This window comes from Pezoporus occidentalis, unplaced genomic scaffold, assembly GCF_034315485.1.
Source record: "Pezoporus occidentalis ecotype Australia unplaced genomic scaffold, CSIRO_AGI_Poc_V1 ctg170, whole genome shotgun sequence".
Classification (NCBI taxonomy): Eukaryota; Metazoa; Chordata; class Aves; order Psittaciformes; family Psittacidae; genus Pezoporus; species Pezoporus occidentalis.
The window spans coordinates 572,014-590,116 of NW_026913532.1; the positions used below are offsets into that span (position 1 = coordinate 572,014).

Consider the following 18,103-nt stretch of genomic DNA (forward strand, 5'->3'; position numbering starts at 1 on the left):
CCCTGACATAGCCTGGAAGCAGGAGCCTCGGCCACCACGGGGTGACTAGAAAGGCAGACCACTCCAACCATGCTCTCCCACTCACCTGTTAATACAACAATAAAAATACAGTGGGGCAAAAGCCTAGGACAAACAACCAACTTTGGCACAAAATGGCTTTTGTTGTGATATGCTTTCATGTGGTTTACTTCTGCACACATCCCGAACCAGCTACAAGCACCTCAGACCCTTCAGCTGCTCACTCCTTCCTGTTGTCTCTGCTGCTCCATCCCTAATTTGTCCCAGTTGCTCATTTAATACCCTTTAAATCCTCCCACAACAATTCCACCTCACCAACCATTCCCTTCACTCTAGCAGCTCAAAATCCAGAGAATATATGGGTTCCCCCCCCGCCCCTGCAGCTCCAACAATGATAAACAGATGCTGGTGGTCTATGCATTGTACAGCTCCCCTCCTTAGAATTGTGCGTGACCTTTTCCTGGCAGCACAGTGGGGAGATGGGGTGTATTTACAACCTGGCTTGACCTAAAGAAGTGCTCAGAGATCTTGCCATTAAACACTCAAAGCGCCCTCGGGTTACACACGTGAGTAGGTTTACAAGATTAAGTCATGGGTTTGTAAAGAGAGGCAGGTATCAACATCTGCAGAATTTGGGATCATACTTCGGGAAGTCAAACGCAGGGACAAGGCAACTCTAATAAAAACGATGGCTATGCATGGTCCCTGTGCTGCTCTCTTCCCATCATCCCTGTGGAACACAGGATTATTCGCAATGTACCCTTAAAACAACAATAATAATAAAAATTAAAGCATTTCCTTGAATTTTCTTTAGAGAAATTCTTTTGTCGTTTAACCGTGTCTAAAACCCGCAGTTTCGGCTGAGGAAACGTTTCCCCCAGCCTCTCAGGGCCGCAGGCCACAGGAGGCCTAGGCTCAGCCCGCCTGTGGCACACGTTCTGGCGGGGAGCAGCCCTCTGGCCCCGGGGGGAGCTCTACCGGCCCTGGCCTTCCCCTGCCCCACCGGGAAGGGCTTGATCCCAGGCTCTGAGGGAAAGGGGGACGCCGGGTCCCCGCTGAGCGGCCGACGGGCGCCAGCAGCTGAGGAGGGGTCCGCAGGAGCGGGGGAGTTACTGGCGCTGAGGGGGCTGTGGGGCTGGCGTTGCGCGCGCTGCGAGAAGGTGAGAGCGGGCCGCGGGTGCCGCTGGAATCCGGTCCGCAGTTTCGCGCTCGCCGACGCGCTCTCCCTCAGCCGGCAGCGGCGGCGGGCGGAGTGCCGCTTGCCGGGAACAGCCGGTTGTTTAAAACCCTTCTAGAACCGTTTCTAATTCCCCCTTGCGCGGGGAAGGGAGAGCGCTTGGGGGGGGGAGAGGAGGAGCCGAGTGTGGGGGGGGGTGGGGGTGGTAAGGAGCGAGCCGCCCGTCCGGGTCCCGGCTGTCAATCACCGCGAGGGGGGCGTGCCCGGCCGACCGGCTGGCCAATGGGGTGTGTGTGTGGCGGCGTCTCCATAGTGACGGGGCTGGTCCCGGGAGGCTGTGATGGGTTGACAGGTGCGTGACAGTCGGAGCTCTCCGCAGGCATGTACGGCAAAGGCAAGAGCAACAGCAGCGTCCCGTCCGACAGCCAGGCCCGGGAGAAGTGAGTACCGCCCCAAGGGACGCAGCGAATAACTTTCCCGCCGCCGGTCCGTGCGGAGCGGGAGGACGCAGCGGACGGACCCCCTCCCCCCCCCCCCCCCCCCCCGTCCTTCCGCCGCTGGTCCCCGTGTGTCCCTGCTCCGCACGGTCCCCTCCCCGGCGCAACGTATGTGACAAAGAGCCGGGGACGGGGGTACGGGGAGTGGTGAGGGACGGGGATGTCGTTCCGCAGCTTACCAACTCCGCCGCCCCGCAACTTTTCCGCGCAGCCCCGCGGCGCATTGTTCTGCGGGGGCACGGCAGCAGCGGGGCACACACAGACACGGGGACACGCCGCGCTCCGGCGCCCGCCCCGCCGAACAAAGGTGCTGGGCATCCCCCGGTGTGGTGCTGGGGTCGGGTTTTGAAGTGCCGGTGGGCGGCGGGGCTACACTCACAGCCCTCTCCACCCCTCCTGACCCCGGCTGATACCGAAGCAGCCGCGAAAGTACTTTATTATTTTATTTAATGTTGTAATGCATTCTCGGTGGGTAAAATCCCCCGTGCGAGTAGCGCGAGGGCTCCGTCGGATTTCTCCTCCGTGGGAGCTGCCCCACGGGGTGCCGGGGGTGCCCTGCGTGTGAGGGGGGCGTGAAATAATTGGGCAGGAAAGCGAGTTTTTTAGGAGCGGACGGAGGTCTCGTCAAGTTGTGCTGTAGCGGCGGCTTCTCGGCGTTGCTGCAGCCGGGGAGGAGGGGAGGACGTGTACCGAGCGGGGTTCAGCCGAGGGAAGGTCGGAGTGAGGCTGCGGAGGGTCCGGAGCTGGAGGGCGCCGGCCACATGCGCTTGCCGGGGCGCACACCGCATCGCTCCGGAGCGGCTGTAACCTCCGGGCGCTGTGCTCCGGAGGAGTTCCCCCATCGGCAGTTTGTCTTGAACCTTCACCTAGAAGAGAAGGTTTTGTTTGTTTGTTTTTCCTTTTTTCTGTCCTATTTATATATTAATTAATTAATTTATTTATTTATTTATTTATTTTCCTCTGCAGTATTTTAGACACTTCTTAATTCTAGAGACTGGCATGCATGCTTCCTGGAACAGGAGCAGGCTAGGCATCTCTGTTGCTACAGGAGAGGGGAATGCTGGAGGAGATTTTAAAGTGATGTTACGTTAGGGAATTCCACGCCTAACTTTGCCACGGAAAGGTGGAGGAAATCAGGCAGTGCCGACATGCAGTGTTAATGGCTAGGGTGGAGTGGGAGACACAACTTGGGCACTGAAACGTAATCAACTAGTGGCACTTATTACTCCCCGTGGGCGAATAATTCTAGAAATCATTGCTGAAGTGGCTAGTGGGAGCGTTGTTTATCTTGTTTGGCGAAATTACGGATTGAAGCCATTTTCTTGTGCTGCATATTTGCTGCATAGTTGCATGTGTTTTTCAGTACACTTGATAAGATCCTGAAGGGCAGAATGGGATCGCACTGTGGGACTAGATGAAAGGAATCCATAAGGCTGCTATGTGTTGGATCAGGTGAAGACCACGTTATTTTGATTTTGCTTGGCAGAAACTTCCCAGCGCGGGCCACACACACTGTGCCGTGGTCCTAGAGCTGAAACTTTAAACTGGCTTTAGTCTTACTTCGTTGTAGCTGGTTTTTCTTTTGGGTCCTTGGTGCCATAAGGCACGTCGTACTTCATGTGGAATGAAAATACTTAATGATTTTCAGGGCAAGCCTGCCAAACTGACCTACTGCCAAGCAGCAGCTGCCCTCCTGATTAAAGTTACGGGGGCCAGCTAGATGGTGCTGTTCGATTTAAATACACATTGTCTCCCACTCCTTGCAACTAACAGCTGGAAATGTGAATTCCTCGAGTATAGGTTATTCTATGCAAAACACTAGTTTGTTCTTAAATCACGGACTTGGCACATCTTGTAGCATCTACTGATGGATAAACATAACCAGGAATTTAGAAACACCCTCTTCCTCTCTCATCTCCCCCCTCCCCAGCCGTCCTTTCCCTTAATGAAAAATAGAAAAGCCTAAAGACTTGGTTTATGTTGTGAAATGCCATTATAAACTACATTCCAGATTCTTTTTTTTTATTCCATCTTTTAAAGTTTCGTTGTAAATGGGATCACATCATTGCCATTTTCCTACGCTTTCCTTCTGACATCCAAAAAGCTGTGATTACATTTTCCTTTCTCTTTCCTATGACATTGTTTTACAACTGTGCAATGCTTCTCCCAAGGTGATGCACAAGTTCTTGTTCTGCTGAGAAAAGTTGACATTGAATTAAATATGTTCAGAGAAACACAGCTCTAACTTCTGCGTGAGGTGGTATTAAATTGAAAACTGGGGGGAAAATATATATGTTTGATTGATACTTTAAGTACTTAATGAAGGAGAGTGGAGTTATAATTATACTTAATTTGGAAATTTTAAAGCAGAAGATGTAACTTAACTCCATCATGACTCATGGTTTTAAATATCTAAAATCTGTCACCAGCAACTGATATCTGAGATACATTTGTAATAATTAAGGAAATAAAATAACACCCCCCTACCTAATAATTAATGAAATAAAATAAAAATCGACTGCTGCGGGTTTGGACAGCCTGATTACATGGAACATTTTTCTTTCCCATGGGGATGTGTGCCAGTGACAAGACTAGGGTGTGAAAAGGGTGTTTATCAAGTGTGGAAAAGATGTGTGTTGTTCAGATGTTGTTTGTAATCAAGGATGTGATATATTTTACAGACTGATCCTGTGCCAGATACGTTTGCAGTGTGGTATCTTGCTGTATGCTGCCTTTAATATGTATGTCCTTTGAGGTGATGTAATTTCTATTAAAATTAAAAAGTTTTGCCAGTCATTTACAGTATCCCTTGGCGAATTTTCAGTTCCAAGGATGGCATTCATTTTATGGTCTTTGTCCTGCCTGCCTGACCTTTGGGGTAAATTATCTGTATTATGTAGCTTAACAACTCATGTGAAGTGTAGATAGATGAATTCAGGGAAAAAAAACAATACCTAATTTTATGCCAGAGAAGTACAGTACAGCACAGGTAAGTAAAATGCTAAAAATGAAGGCACACAGTACCTGTGAGCTCTGAAGAAGATTAAGAGAGAAAAACCTCTCGTGTCGTTGTGCCCCTTCCTCCTGTTCTGGAGGCTTAATTTTGGGTTCATGCTATCCCTGTCGCATAAAGGATAGGGAAAGGAAAGTTGTATTAAGCAGCAGCTTGTGCTGTGCCAGGTTCAAATAAGGCTCATCTACATTGTAGAAGGAAAAAGACTAAAATTTTTCTAAGCATCCTCTTTTTAATCTCTTCACAGCAGATATGTGTGTGTGTGTTTTTATTTTTTCCTTACTCCTTAAAATTGGATTAAGTCAGACTAGGAGTTCAGGCCTTTTGACATTTCATTGAATGGTGAAACTAAACTTTTAATCTGGGAGAAGTGAAGTCACACTGTACAAATTTTATGTAGTTTTTCAAAGAGGATTTCCATAGGCGTCAGGGTAGGTTAATGGTTGGACTTGATCTTAAATAGTCTTTTCCAACCTGAACAGTTCTGATTCTATTTGCAAACAGAACTCTATCTAGAAATATAAATAATGTTTTAGGTTAGAAAGGATGTGTATAAAAACAGTTAAAAAGAACATAAGGTAAACTAAATACTGAAGGGATGATATGTTTTGTGTTCAGTTGTCTTGATTTTTCAGTACTCTTCTAAAGTAGTCTTTTTTCCAAGATGCACTTACCTTGTTGGGGCTCAGACCCAGCCATGTGGGTTTTGGTCAAAAACTGAGTGACTAGAATCTGCATTTTTACTTTGGTATAACAGGATGCAAAACAATGTAAAAGCAAGAATTAGAGTTGGTTATTGATTGGTTTTCAGGTCAGTGTGGGAGAGAATGTGGAGAAAGTAACACTTGGTAGCTGCTGTTGTGTTATTCTTGCTCCATTTTTTTGCGTGGCTGTGGTTGTAAATGTCTCCTGAAGTTTGATGTTTGCCAGTTGGTTGGGCATTTTTCTTCTGCACTTTGCTGCTGCTTTGAAGAAGAAAGATGTCTCCTTTGTTGTTTCTTCTAAAGTCTGGTTTAGGTGATTGGCTGTTCAGATGCAGGGCTCCTTTATACAAGTGCCCTGAGTACCTGCCTTCATCAACTACTCTTCCCAAGCAGGAAAACAAAGTTAATTGACAAAACTTTTGCCATTTTCTTGTTGATGCCAGTATGCTTCTCTGTAAATAGAAAGAACCACTAATGCTTTCCTCATTTGATTCTACTGCTGTATAGGAAAACTGAGATTTCCGAGGGCTTTTGAGGATTTGTGGATTTCTAGAGATAGTATTTTTTTCCTTTTTTTCTTCCTTTTTTTTTTTTGTGGTTTTGTATGTGATAACGGTTTTTTTTCAGTTGCTTGGGGTTTTTTTTCCCTTCAGATTTGGAAAGATGGCATCATATGAATTAGGCTACCTATTTCTGCTGTAGTGCTTCTAAGCTTCATAAAAATAAGACACAGATTAGAATTAGTTGCTTTCAATGATAAATTCACTCCTCGTCCCTGGGAAATGGTGGGCTGGTTTTTCAAATTTCACGTAGTGAAGGATATATTGATCTCTCTCCCCCTCTCCCCTTTGAAAACAAAACTGGGGGCTTAATCTGGCTTGTTTTAGAAAATTTAGGTGTGACGTTTGTCCATGGATTTCACCCATCAGGTGAAACGTATAAAAGTTGCGGGTGAACTGCTCTGTGAGTGTGAACATGACACCTTTTTCGTTTTAGAAAAATATAAAGAATATAAAGCCCAGCTCTCAGCCTGTCTCCAGAGCAGAGCTGCTCCAGCCCTCACAGCATCTCCATGGCCTCCTCTGGACTTGCTCCAACAGCTCCAGGTCCCTCTTGTGTTGTTGCCCCAGAGATAGATCAGGACTGCAGGGGGGGGTTTCCCCAGAGTGCAGCAGAGGGGGAGAATCCCCTCATGCTCTGGGGATGCAGCCCAGCACACAAGGGGTGGTTCTGGGCTCAAGCACACTCTGAAGCCGGGTCATGGGGAGCTTCTTGTCAACAAACACCCCCAAGTCCTTCTCCTCAGGGCTGCTGCATCCAGTCTGCCCCAGCCTGTCTTTGTGCTGGTGATTGCACTGACCCGGGGCAGGACTTTGCACTTGGCCTTGTTAAACTCCTTGAAGTTCACATGGTCCCAGTGTCTCCCAGCCTGTCCAGGTCCCCCTGGATCCCAGCCCTTCCCTACAGTGTGTCGACCGCACCACACAGCGTGGTCTTGTCAGCAAGCTTGCTGAGGGTGCCATCATACAGAACTGGTGTTTCCATACAGTTAAGCACATCCAGGTAATTCATTGAACTGACAGAACCTAGGGAAAAAAAAAGATGATCAGTTTCTGCATTGTTACCTCTATGCAGTTTTATCTGCTCACAAAAGGTTTGATTATTTTATTTTGCCCCCCCCGCTTTTTCTTAATGATGAACATTGCAAAATGTCAGATTCCAGCCTTTGTTGGCTCTGTAGTGCCGAGCACATTTCTGGTGCTAAAGAGTAAGAACTCCTAGAGCCTGCTCAGGCCCAGTGGGTACAGAAGATGCACTCTTGACTACAGTGAGCATGATTCAGGCTTGGCCAAGAGATAATTAAATCTTGCTGGAGGAGAGAATAGTTGATAGAAACCAGTATACATTAATAATTCATTTTGCTTAAATTATAGGCATATGATAATGTCACAAGTGTAAAGTAGCCAAACAAGATTTTCATAACTTTGCCAAACTTAAGTGGAAAATTTATAATGGCATATGTAAGCCTTATGATGGTTTATTTAATTTCTTTGTGTGTAAAATTTCATTTGAAATGTTTTGAATCAACTTGCGAATTGGGCAAAGAAAAAAGTGTGTTTTCCAGTGTTTTAAAAGTTCTCACAACTTCTACTGTGGAAGACCAGTAGTGCCCTTCCCTTTTAAACCACTTGGAATCTGGTTGAAAAGGATGAGGGATTTTATTCCAGGGATGTGTCTTTTTTCATTTACATGACAAAGCATCTGAATTTAGCCAGGATATAAGCCTTTTCAGAAAGATCAGTTTGCAGATGCTTACGGCTAACTAACTGTAATCGTTAAATATTTCACCTACGCTGGGAACTCACCAGACATCAGGGTCAGAGGGTGGCTTGGGGAAGGAAAGTGGGACTGGGCGGTGATGGGAAGGAATGTGTGAATTTGAGGAGTTGGAGCCTGCAGCCTTGAGATGCCAGGGTTAGAGATAACTGGAGTTGGCTCTTGAAGTAGGACTGGGGAAGAAAGGTTGAAGTGACTGGTCTGGTGAGAGGAGACAAAGAATCACACCCTAAGGCAGTTGGCATTGTGATCAGAGGTCTGGGTGGGAGCTGGTGCATCTTGACAAGGAAAACAGACCTGGTGCAAAGCAGAGAGCAGAGCCAAGACAGAGACGTCTTCAAGGGAACAGGTCAGTAAGTGGGAGGGTTTTTTTTTATGAGGAACATACTGTCCCTCCAGGTACTAGAAGATGACCGTTCCTTGGGTGCCAGTAAGTCCCTGTGAGACCAAGAGGCAAAATATCTATCTTCAAGAGAAAGCCTACAAACACATATGAAATGCTGACTTGGCTGAAATGGCAGAGAGGTATATGGTAGTCCTAAAAACTGTAACTCAGATGTCAGAGCTTTGGGAGGGAAGGGTAGGATTTGCCATTCAAAAGCATTTGGAATTGTGTGTTGGTGTGTGTCTGAGTGCAGTGTCTGGGTGCTGTTCTTGAATTCTCAATAATGTGCTCTTGGAAAATGTGGATGTATACTAAGTGTCGTTCTTACTTTGTCCTCATTCACTGCGTGTTCACTGATTTATTTATTTATTTCCCTCTGGAAAAACTTGGTTTTTTTTAATTGTGGAGAATAGAGCATTGTTTTCACAATGAGCAGCTATTTGATAATTCACTATTTTGCTGTCATGTGGTATGTGCCTCATGGCTGACTCTCTGTTTCATAATACAGCTGTTCCTGGAGGAAGAACATGTTGTTTGGTTTCACAAACCTTTAAAAATATGTATCAGCCACTCCTGCCTGCCTGCCAGTTCTGGAAATGGCAGTAAGGTGCCAGAGAGGTGAAAGGCAAAAATATTTGCTGATTGTTGAGTGCCCAATTTGAGGTTTGTAGCCCTGATTTTTTTTTTTTTTTTTTTTTTAGCCCTGCATAAACCACTGGTGTGTCCATACAACTTCCACTCTCTCTTTTGCCACTGATTCTAAGGCTGAGATGCCATTTTATCACATCAGGCATCTGGAAAACGAGGAGCGGAAAATGATTCATCCCCTGCATAGAGTCTGTGACATCTGTCTTCTTGAGGTCATGTTTTGGTGTTTCATAGAATCACAGACTGGTTTGGGTTAGAAGGGAATGTAAAGCCCATCTACCCCCTGTTCCACCCCCTGCCATGGCCACGGACACCTTCCACTAGACCAGGTTGCTCCAAGCCCTGTCCAACCTGGCCTTGAGCACTGCCTGGGATGGGGCAGCCACAGCTTTTCTGGGCAACCTGTGCCAGGGCCTCACTACCCTCACAGGGAAGAACTTCTGCCTAAGATCTCATCTCAATCTCCACTCTGTCAGGTTAAAGCCATTCCCCTTGTCCTGTCCTTACAGGCCCTTGTCCAAAGCCCATCTCCAGCTTTCCTGTCAGCCCTCTTGAGGTACTGAAAGGCTGTTACAAGATCAACCCTTTTCCTATCTGAGTGATATGTTCTATTAGTAGATGATACAACAGCTGTGTGTTACTTGACAGCTACCTAAACCATGTGGACTGTGGGGTCTGTGACTCAGTTGAGCAGACACCAGAAAAGAAACTTAAGCTTTGATTCAACCTGGATCAGCACTCCTCTGTGTCCTGTTTAGCAACACAGAAACCAAATGTGGCCCCAATTCCAGCCAACATGGCTGGGAAGCCTTGGGGCGTGGCTTCTGCATATTCATGGAGAAAACCCATCATCTAACTGGTGTTCTTGCTGGTGTCCAAAGAAGCTTTTGCAGAAAAGTCTGAAAAGCAACTGTTTGAGCAGTTGTGCTGGCAGAGTACCACAGTGGGCTGTGCCATCTTCTGCGCTGAGGGTTCATGGAGAGGTCATCATGAAGTGGCTCTACCCAGTTACACCACCCTGAATCATACAATTGTGTATTTGTAGTCTCTTTCCTTAAGGGAAGCAGGCTTTCAAGGTTGTGCTGTGTGTAAGTATGCAGCCAACTACCCTGGATAGCTTTTGAGCTCGTTTTCCAGTGTCAAGTGTATGGGGGAAAAAAAAAGAGACAGCAGTCTCAAAAAAGCTATATTTCTAAAGGTTGCTTCAGCTATTTGCTTTTACAGAAACAGGCTGAGAGAGTTGGGCTTGTTCAACATGGAGAAGCAAAATAATTACCTGTTTTGAGATAAGGTATCCTACTTGGGATTTTTAAATGAAACATTGCTGCTGATGCACCCTGGAACACTTGCCTGTTTTTTGTTGCTGTTGGTGTTTGGTTTTCTCCTTTTTTTTTTTCCTTTTAAATGTTTTTTAAATAATCCATTTTGCAGTGCACATGCCCTCCAGGTTCTCTTTACAATACTTCTGCCTAGCCAATTATTCCCCATTTCGTATTTGTGTATTTGATTTCTTACTCCTGAGCGTAGTACTCTACATTTGTCTGTATTTAATTTTCTCTTATTAACTTACTTTATTCTGTTCATGTCCCCAAAAGGGCGTGTAATCTTTCCCAACTTACTTTGTACACTTTTGTGTTTCTACATACAACTTATTAATGCAGGTCTTTAATGGAATTGGCTTAGGATAGCAAGAGTTTTCTTGAAACATTCTGTCACTTGTAGAAACATACTGATCAAGACACTTCCATTATTTTTTTTCTTGTGATAACACCATTTTTTCATTTCATGAAGACTGTTTGCATACATAGGTGTCAGGTAATAGGCTAGGAATAAAAACTCTTACATCTTAAATTTAGTAAGTGGTTAAGGAGTAAGTTCTTCCTTACCCACTGTGCAGTCTCCCTTTCAGGTAAACCAAACTGAGCTGAAACATTCTTTTTCTTGACAGGTAATGTTGGCTCTTTTTTCTCTTTGTATTATGGAGGTGTTTATAATTGGTTTTTGAATCGTTTTCTGTGTATTTTGTGATAGTCAAGCTGATGTCTGGATTAAATCCCCTTTTTATTTTTATTTTCTAGTGTGTATTTATTATGGCATGCTAAGATTTTTGGGTTTCTTTTTGTTTTGTTTCTTCTAGTTTTGTTTTGGTTTGCTCCAATACCAGACTAATGTAATCTGTGTAAGCAGGTGTTGTGGTTTAAGCCCAGCCCATGCAACTGCTTGCTCTCTCCCACCCATTCTTTCTTGCCCGGCTCTGGTAGGGATGGGGAGGAGAATGGAAAGAATGTAGCTCCCACAGGTTGAGATACGAACAGTCCAGTAACTAAGGTATAACACAAAGCACTGCTGCTACCACCGATAATAATAATGATAAGGGAAATAACAAGGGAAGAGAATATATAAAACTGAAACCTGGGCCTTACGGGCAACTCCTCCCCATTTATATACTGGGCATGATGTGCTGTGGTATGGAATACCTCTTTGGTTAGTATGGGTCAGGTGTCCTCTCTGCTTCCTCCCAGCTTCCCGTGCCCCTCCTCACTGGCAGAGCATGAGACCGAAAAGCTCCTTGATCATCGGGGTAGGCATTACTTAGCAACAACTGAAACATTGGTGTGTTGTCATCATTGTTCTCAGATTAAAGTTGAAAGCAGTGCACCAGCTACTAACAAAGAGCAAAATAAGTGCTACAGCTGAACCCAGGACAAACTGTTGACTCCTGCTTATCATGTGAGTGCTTGAGGAGTCAGACAGAGAAGTTGGACAGCTCATTTCTGCTTGTCTGTATCCTGTTTGCTTTTCTGTGCAGCAGGAGAGCTTCACCTTACAGTGTGGTGTGAATGAGGGTTTTACCTGAAGTAAGTTCAGCTCCTTCTTTTTACTTTCCTCAGAAAGTAGTCGAACATCCAGTATGCCAACTTGACAGACTTTTCACTGCGTAGTCTCTGAAGTGCCTCCTTAGGTTGGGCTACCTCAAGGCCTTGCTCTTCCTTTTCCCTCTGCACCTTCATTCCCTGTGCCCGGAGTGACTGGAACCTCTTGTGTACAAACCTTTTTAGCTCCTCTAGAACCCAGCTTCAATGCAGTTTTGACATCTACATCTTGTTTGGGTTTTGGTTTTTTATTTATTTATTTTTTTAACGAGGGTGATTTGTCATAAAAGAGCCAAAATGTAAATTAATGTAATTTATGTTAACCATTTTTTTTTCTCTAGGCTTTCAAAATGGTTGCAGTCCTTCTTTGGGCAAGTTTATGGGAGTCTTAAAGTTTTAGTTTTAAGCCAGACCCAACCATGAAAGAAGAGTGACTGGCTGGATTTCCTTCTTCTAAGTGTATTGGGAGCAGGCTTTTTCCCCACCTTGTTTCCTGTGCAAGTATCAATTGGGAAATTACGGATTTTGTAAAAATCTAGAATGAAAGAAATAATACTTCTCATGTTGGGTACAGTTTGTCAGCTGTGTTTGTGGGTGGTGTGGGTTGTCAAGGTCCTCAGTGGCTCTTGGCATTGAATTCATAGCCTGATTGATCCCATCCTTATTAGGCTTTACAGGCTGCCTTTGGGCTTGTGTTTCAGTATGAAGGTCAGTTGTCAATGTAGAAGTGTTTAACTAGGAGCTGAATGTGATCTAACCAATAGTTTTTGCTAAGTGTGTGTGGGTAAAGTTGAAGTAAACCCCTTGAATTTACCCCCAACTTGTGATGGGGATTGATCACGCCTAAATTGCCTGTGAAAGTGCTGGTTTGCTACTTAGGCTTGTCTGTTTTGTTTGTTTCCTATCTCCAATCCCTAAATAAAAGACTCAGTCATGAAGAAGAAATTAATGTACAAAGGTACTGATTAAACAGTGTCCTGTGTTTTATATTAACTTCCATTTTGTTTGTAATGGCTCTGGCTTTTGGGGGAGATTTCACCTTAAAACCAAACTCCTGTAATTTTCCTAGAAACCAGCCAGTATTTTGAAAACACAGAAGCAATAAATTGTCAGCAGTAATAATTTATCAGTATATGTAGATTCCAGTGATAATAAACTTAATGCTTATAGAATAGTGGCGGTGTTAGTTTTGGAAACTTTTATAACTAAAAAAAAATGTGACAGCAACATCAGTGGCAACCTGAGGTTGCCTGTGTTACCATGTTGGCCTTTCCCTGGGAAGGGCTGTGCCTTCTGAAGAAAATAATTAATGGAAATGGAAGTACAAGTCCTTAATAAATGTGTAGTTCTTGACAGTCTCAGGACAAAATGGATCATGTGGCTGACAGGCTGTATTTGTGTGTTATAAATATTCCATGATTTATGAGGATGGAAGTAAGGATTCCACCTGATGCTCCTACTGTGGAAGTGCTGCTTTATCAAATACTTGTAATTGCAACAGGAAGATTTGATAAACCAAATCCCCTTTGCTTTCTCCATGCTAAATGTTTTATTTACTTTCTTCCCTATCCAGCTAACCCTCAAAGAATGGGGACCAGTCTTAGGGTTCTGGTTACTCCTTGAGGTCAGCCTTTGAATTGAGTCAAAAAGACTTCTGTGATGATGCCAGCATTAATAAAATATTTATAGAGTATTACACATGGAGAGGATGTTTTAAAAACTTAAAGACATGTATCCTGGCCTGAGGAAATAAGTTTGGTTTTCCTTTGTATTTACATGCATGTTATAAAGCAGTATAAATGGAAGTTGATTATTCTACATTGGAACAAGAAAAGTACATGATCAACACATAGACACCTAGACCTTACACAAAGGACAGTACATTGAAAAAAATATAAAGCTATAAAAAAGGAGAGCTTCTCATCAGAAGATGAAGACCAGTGTGAGAAATACATAAATATGCCTCTATTAACACGAATATGCTTGAGAAGCAAAAAGTTACAACGCATTGGTGTTTCTGACTTCTGCAGTTTATCAAATCCAGTGCTACTTCTAATTTTACTATCTGTACATCTAATTCTTTATAAAAGACAAATGTTTACTCTTATGAGACCAGTATCTGTAGACATGTGTAACTGCAAACCTTGTTATACATATTTTAAAATCTTTTAGAAATAAAATGAGAGACTGTAATACAACAAAACACAAAGAGGTGTATCTTATACTTTGAAGATGGAAGACTTAACTAACTTGTCTAGCTGTAGTTGGGGGGCCTATAAATTATTTTGAATGATTTTGCAGAACATATTACATGTATGATTAAAACCAGAATCAGTCTGGAATACTTTATGCAGGTGTATTTGTATTAATTCTAGTAATTGAAGAAGTTCCTTAGAACTCTTTCCCAATATTCCCAAAATAGCCCTTTAAGACTGTAATTAATTATTCACAATTGGAGAAAAAAATTTGGTATTTGCCTGGTGTCAGTCTACAATTCCATGTAGGTTTATACATCTGAAGGAAAGAAAAGCGTAATAGACAGTAAAAGGTTTTCTTGTCATAAAACCGTAACTATTTTTCCTGTAGAACAATGCAACTGGATTAAGCCAAAGAGAAGGTAGTGAAAAGGGGCTTCCTGCTAAAGCAAGACTATGGGTGATAGAAGTGCAGCCGGAAGGAAAACTTTTCACAAGTAAAACTTATGAAAGTGTTTTGGTGTTATTTTCTGTTTAACTTTGCAGTGTATACATTCAATGGTTAAAACATAATTAGAGGGGCTCCCTGGAAAAGTGTATTATAGAGGGAAGAGATTTGCCTCCATAAAGAGTTGTGCACTTAAGTTCAGCACAAACACTGCAAATTCCCACTAATTCTGGATACAAGTGGAAAACTAAAAGAGTAAAGTTGCTGGTGTCGTATATGCCTCAGGCTTTCTAACAGCTTGTTTTGAAGCACTCCAGTGGGGCTGTAAGGGGAAACAAGAAACTAGATTAAAGAGACCAGTGGTGCAATTGAGTAAAGTAGTTGTTGTGTACTCTACAGCATCAAAGTGGAAATGTTTTTTTTTGTTCTTTTCACCTTTTGTCATTCAGTTACAGTTTCAGCTGACCTTAAAGCCAGTTTTCTGACAGTTACTTTTTAGCATGCCTACAACTTCCTTTGAATTTCTGCTTTTCCAGTTCAATAGCATATTTAAAGAATTAATGTAACTCAAGAAAGGTGACCACTGCATTCTTCCAAATTACGAATTTTCTGTATTGCTTTGCATGTGGTTTGTGTCTGTATGTATGCATAAGTCTATGTACATATTTAAGCTTCGATGGCAGGGTTATTATCTTTGCCCTTAGAACAGGCAACTGGGCAATACTTGCGTGTATTGAATCATGAAAGTAGGTTGATTTAAAAAAACCCAAGCAAATGAAAAACCAAAGAACAAACCATTTTGATTCAATTACAGACTCAAATTAGAGGAGGCACTTTCAGTTACTAATAAGTTACTAATAGAGTAATGAAGTTACTAATGAAGTTACTAATAGAATAACTTCACTCTTGATTCACTTCCAAGCTTATTCAGTGTCACCATTACACTCTTGTCGTGTCTCTTGGTATGGAACCCTGACATTTACTGTGTCCTACCTATGGCCTGCCTATGGTCTGTTGTGTAATAACTGCAATTACCTGACCAAGGCTGACTTTATATTCAGCCATCTGTCATTTGCTTCTTGTTGGAAACAATGACAGGAGTACCCAACAACCAAACTTCTTAAAGTGTTTGTTTAGAGTAGTGTGAGTGAAGGCATCTGAAAACAGCAAAAGCTGTCTATAGATGCAATATTTTTTCCCTGCCTAGGAATTTACAACTGCCCTAATGCTTCTCTGATAAAACAAACTTCTCATTCCTCCAAAAAAGCTTCTATCAGTGTGTCTCCTTCGGTAGTCCCCTGGCAAATGACACAGGCTTATAGAAAAAAAAATAAAAGATTTTTTTCTTCCTATTTGGCAGCCAAAGCAACCTAAAACTTCTGTGCCCCAAAGGTGTTTTTTGTTTTGCTTTTTTTTTTTTTTTTTTTTGTGAAGAATGTATGTTGTGAAGAATGATGTCGAGTAAATCAGATGGGTAGAGAAAGACAAGGTTAATGCAATGAATGCAGGGCACCAGGTAATGTGCAAGGGGTGGCACCTGAGCTCTTAAGATAGCAGCGGATATTGTAGCTAAATGTAAACATTTGAAGAGGGCAGACCAGATGCTCCAGATGTTCCACTTTTTGAAACAACAGGTAAACTGTCTTTTAAGTATTTGAGTTTGTGAGTGAGCACTCTTTGCTCCAAAGTCTTATGGCTGCAAGGAGTATACATACATTAGAATCATAGAATAGTTAAGGCTTGAAAGGACCTGAAGATCATCTCATTTCAAACCCCTTCCATGGGCAGGGGCACCTCACACTAAAACGTCTCACCCAAGGCTCTGTCCAGCCTGGCCTTGAACACCAGCAGGGATGGAGCATTCACAGCCTCCTTCAGCAACCTATTCCAGTGCCTCACCACCCTTAACAACAAAGAACTTCTTCCTTATATCCAGTCTAAACTTCCCCTGTTTAAGTTTTAACCCCTTACCCATTGTGCTGTCAGTACAGTCCTTAATGAAGAGTCCATCCAGAGCATCCTTGTAAACCCACTTCAGATACTGGAAGGCTGCTATGAGGTCTCCACACAGCCTTCTCTTCTCCAGGCTGAACAGCCCAAACTTTCTCAGCCTATCTTCATACAGGAGGTGCTCCAGTGCCCTGATCATCCTTGTGGCCCTCCTCTGGACTTGTTCCAACAGTTCCATGTCCTTTTTATGTTGAGGACACCAGAACTGCACACAATACTCCAAGTGAGGTCTCACAGGAGCAGAGTAAAGGGGCAAGATCACCTTTTTCGACCTGCTGGTCACGCTCCTTTTGATGCAGCCCAGGATATGGTTGGCTTTCTGGGCTGTGAGCACACACTGCCTGCTCATGTTCATTTATTTTCTCATCAACCAACACCCCCAAGTCCTTCTCCACAGGGCTGCTTTGAATCTCTTCTCTGCCCAACCTGTAGCTGTGCCTGGGATTGCTCCGACCCAGGTGTAGGACCTTGCACTTGGCATGGTTAAACTTCATGAGGTTGGCATCAGCCCACCTCACAAGCGTGTCAAGGTCCCTCTGGATGGCATTCCTTCCCTCCAGCATATCAACTGAACCTCACAGCTTGGTGTCATCAGCAAACTTGCTGAGGGCGCACTCAATCCCACTGTCCATGTCAATGAGGAAGATGTTAAACAAGACCGGTCCCAACACCGATCCCTGAGGGACACCACTCGTTTTTCCAGTCATTGGGAACTTCACCTGACTGCCATGGTTTCTCAAATACGATGGCCAGTGGCTTCGCAACTTCATTTGCCAGCTCCTTCAGGACCCGCGGATGGATCTCATCAGGACCCGCGGATGGATCTCATCAGGACCCATGGACTTGCGTACGTTCAGATTTTTAAGATGGTCTCGAACCAGATCCTACAGTGGGCCCAAGGTCTCCATTCTCACAGTCCCTGCGTCTGCCTTCCAAGATGTGGGTGGTGTGGTCAGAGCCTTTGCCAGTGAAGACCGAGGCAAAGAAGTCATTCAGAACCTCAGCCTTCTCCGCATACAGGGTAGCCTGTCCTCCTGATAGCTTCCGGAGTGCGCCTACGTTGTCCCTAGTCTGTCTTTCATTTGCAATGAACCTATAGAATCCCTTCCTGTTGTCTTTCACATTCCTAGCCAAGTTTAATTCTAACTGGGCCTTAGCTTTCTGAACCTGGTCCCTAGGTTCCCGGACAACATCCCTGCATTCTTCCCAGGCCGCCTGTCCTTGCTTCCACCTTGTATAAGCCTCTTTTTTCATCTGAAGTTTCCTCAGGAGCTCCTTACCCATCCAGGGAGGTCTCCTGGCCCTCCTGCTGCACTTCCTTCTGGTTGGGATGCAACACTCCTGAGCTTGTAGCAGGTGATCCTTGAATATCAACCAACAGTCTTGGCCCCCCCTGCCCTCTAGGGCTGTATCCCATGGAACCTTACTAAGCAGGTTCCTGAAGAGGCCAAATTCTGCTCTCTTGAAGTCCAGGGCAGTGAGCTTGCTGCACGCTCTTCTCACTGTCCTGAGGATCTGGAATTCGACCATCTCGTGATGACTGCATCCAAGGCTGCCCTGGAGCATCACATTTCCAATGAACCCTTCCCTGTTGTTGAGGACGAGGTCAAGCATGGCACCTCTCCTTTTTGGCTCCTGTGTCACTTGCAGAAAGAAGTTGTCTTCCACAGTCGAGGAACCTCCTGGATTGCTTGTGCTGTCCCTCCAACAGATGTCAGGGTGGTTGAAGTTCCCCATGAGGACAAGGGCCTGTGAACTTGTGGCTGTTCCTATCTATCTGTGGACTGCTTCACCCACA

General features: G+C 44.2%; 1 protein-coding gene across 8 annotated transcripts in view; it reads left to right on the top strand.

Moving 5' to 3' along the window:
- Nucleotides 1-1,453: 1,453 nt before the first annotated feature.
- SSBP2 (single stranded DNA binding protein 2) overlaps nt 1,454-18,103 on the top strand; it is a 185,094-nt gene continuing 168,444 nt past the window's right edge. For 2 of the 8 annotated variants that reach the window (XM_062613882.1, XM_062613887.1), the window contains exon 1: nt 1,454-1,635. In XM_062613882.1, coding sequence (XP_062469866.1) covers nt 1,577-1,635 — 59 coding nt within the window. In that variant the 5' untranslated portion in view covers nt 1,454-1,576. The remainder of the gene's footprint in view (nt 1,636-18,103) is intronic. The other 6 variants (XM_062613888.1, XM_062613885.1, XM_062613884.1 and 3 more) reach the window with 5 other exon arrangements.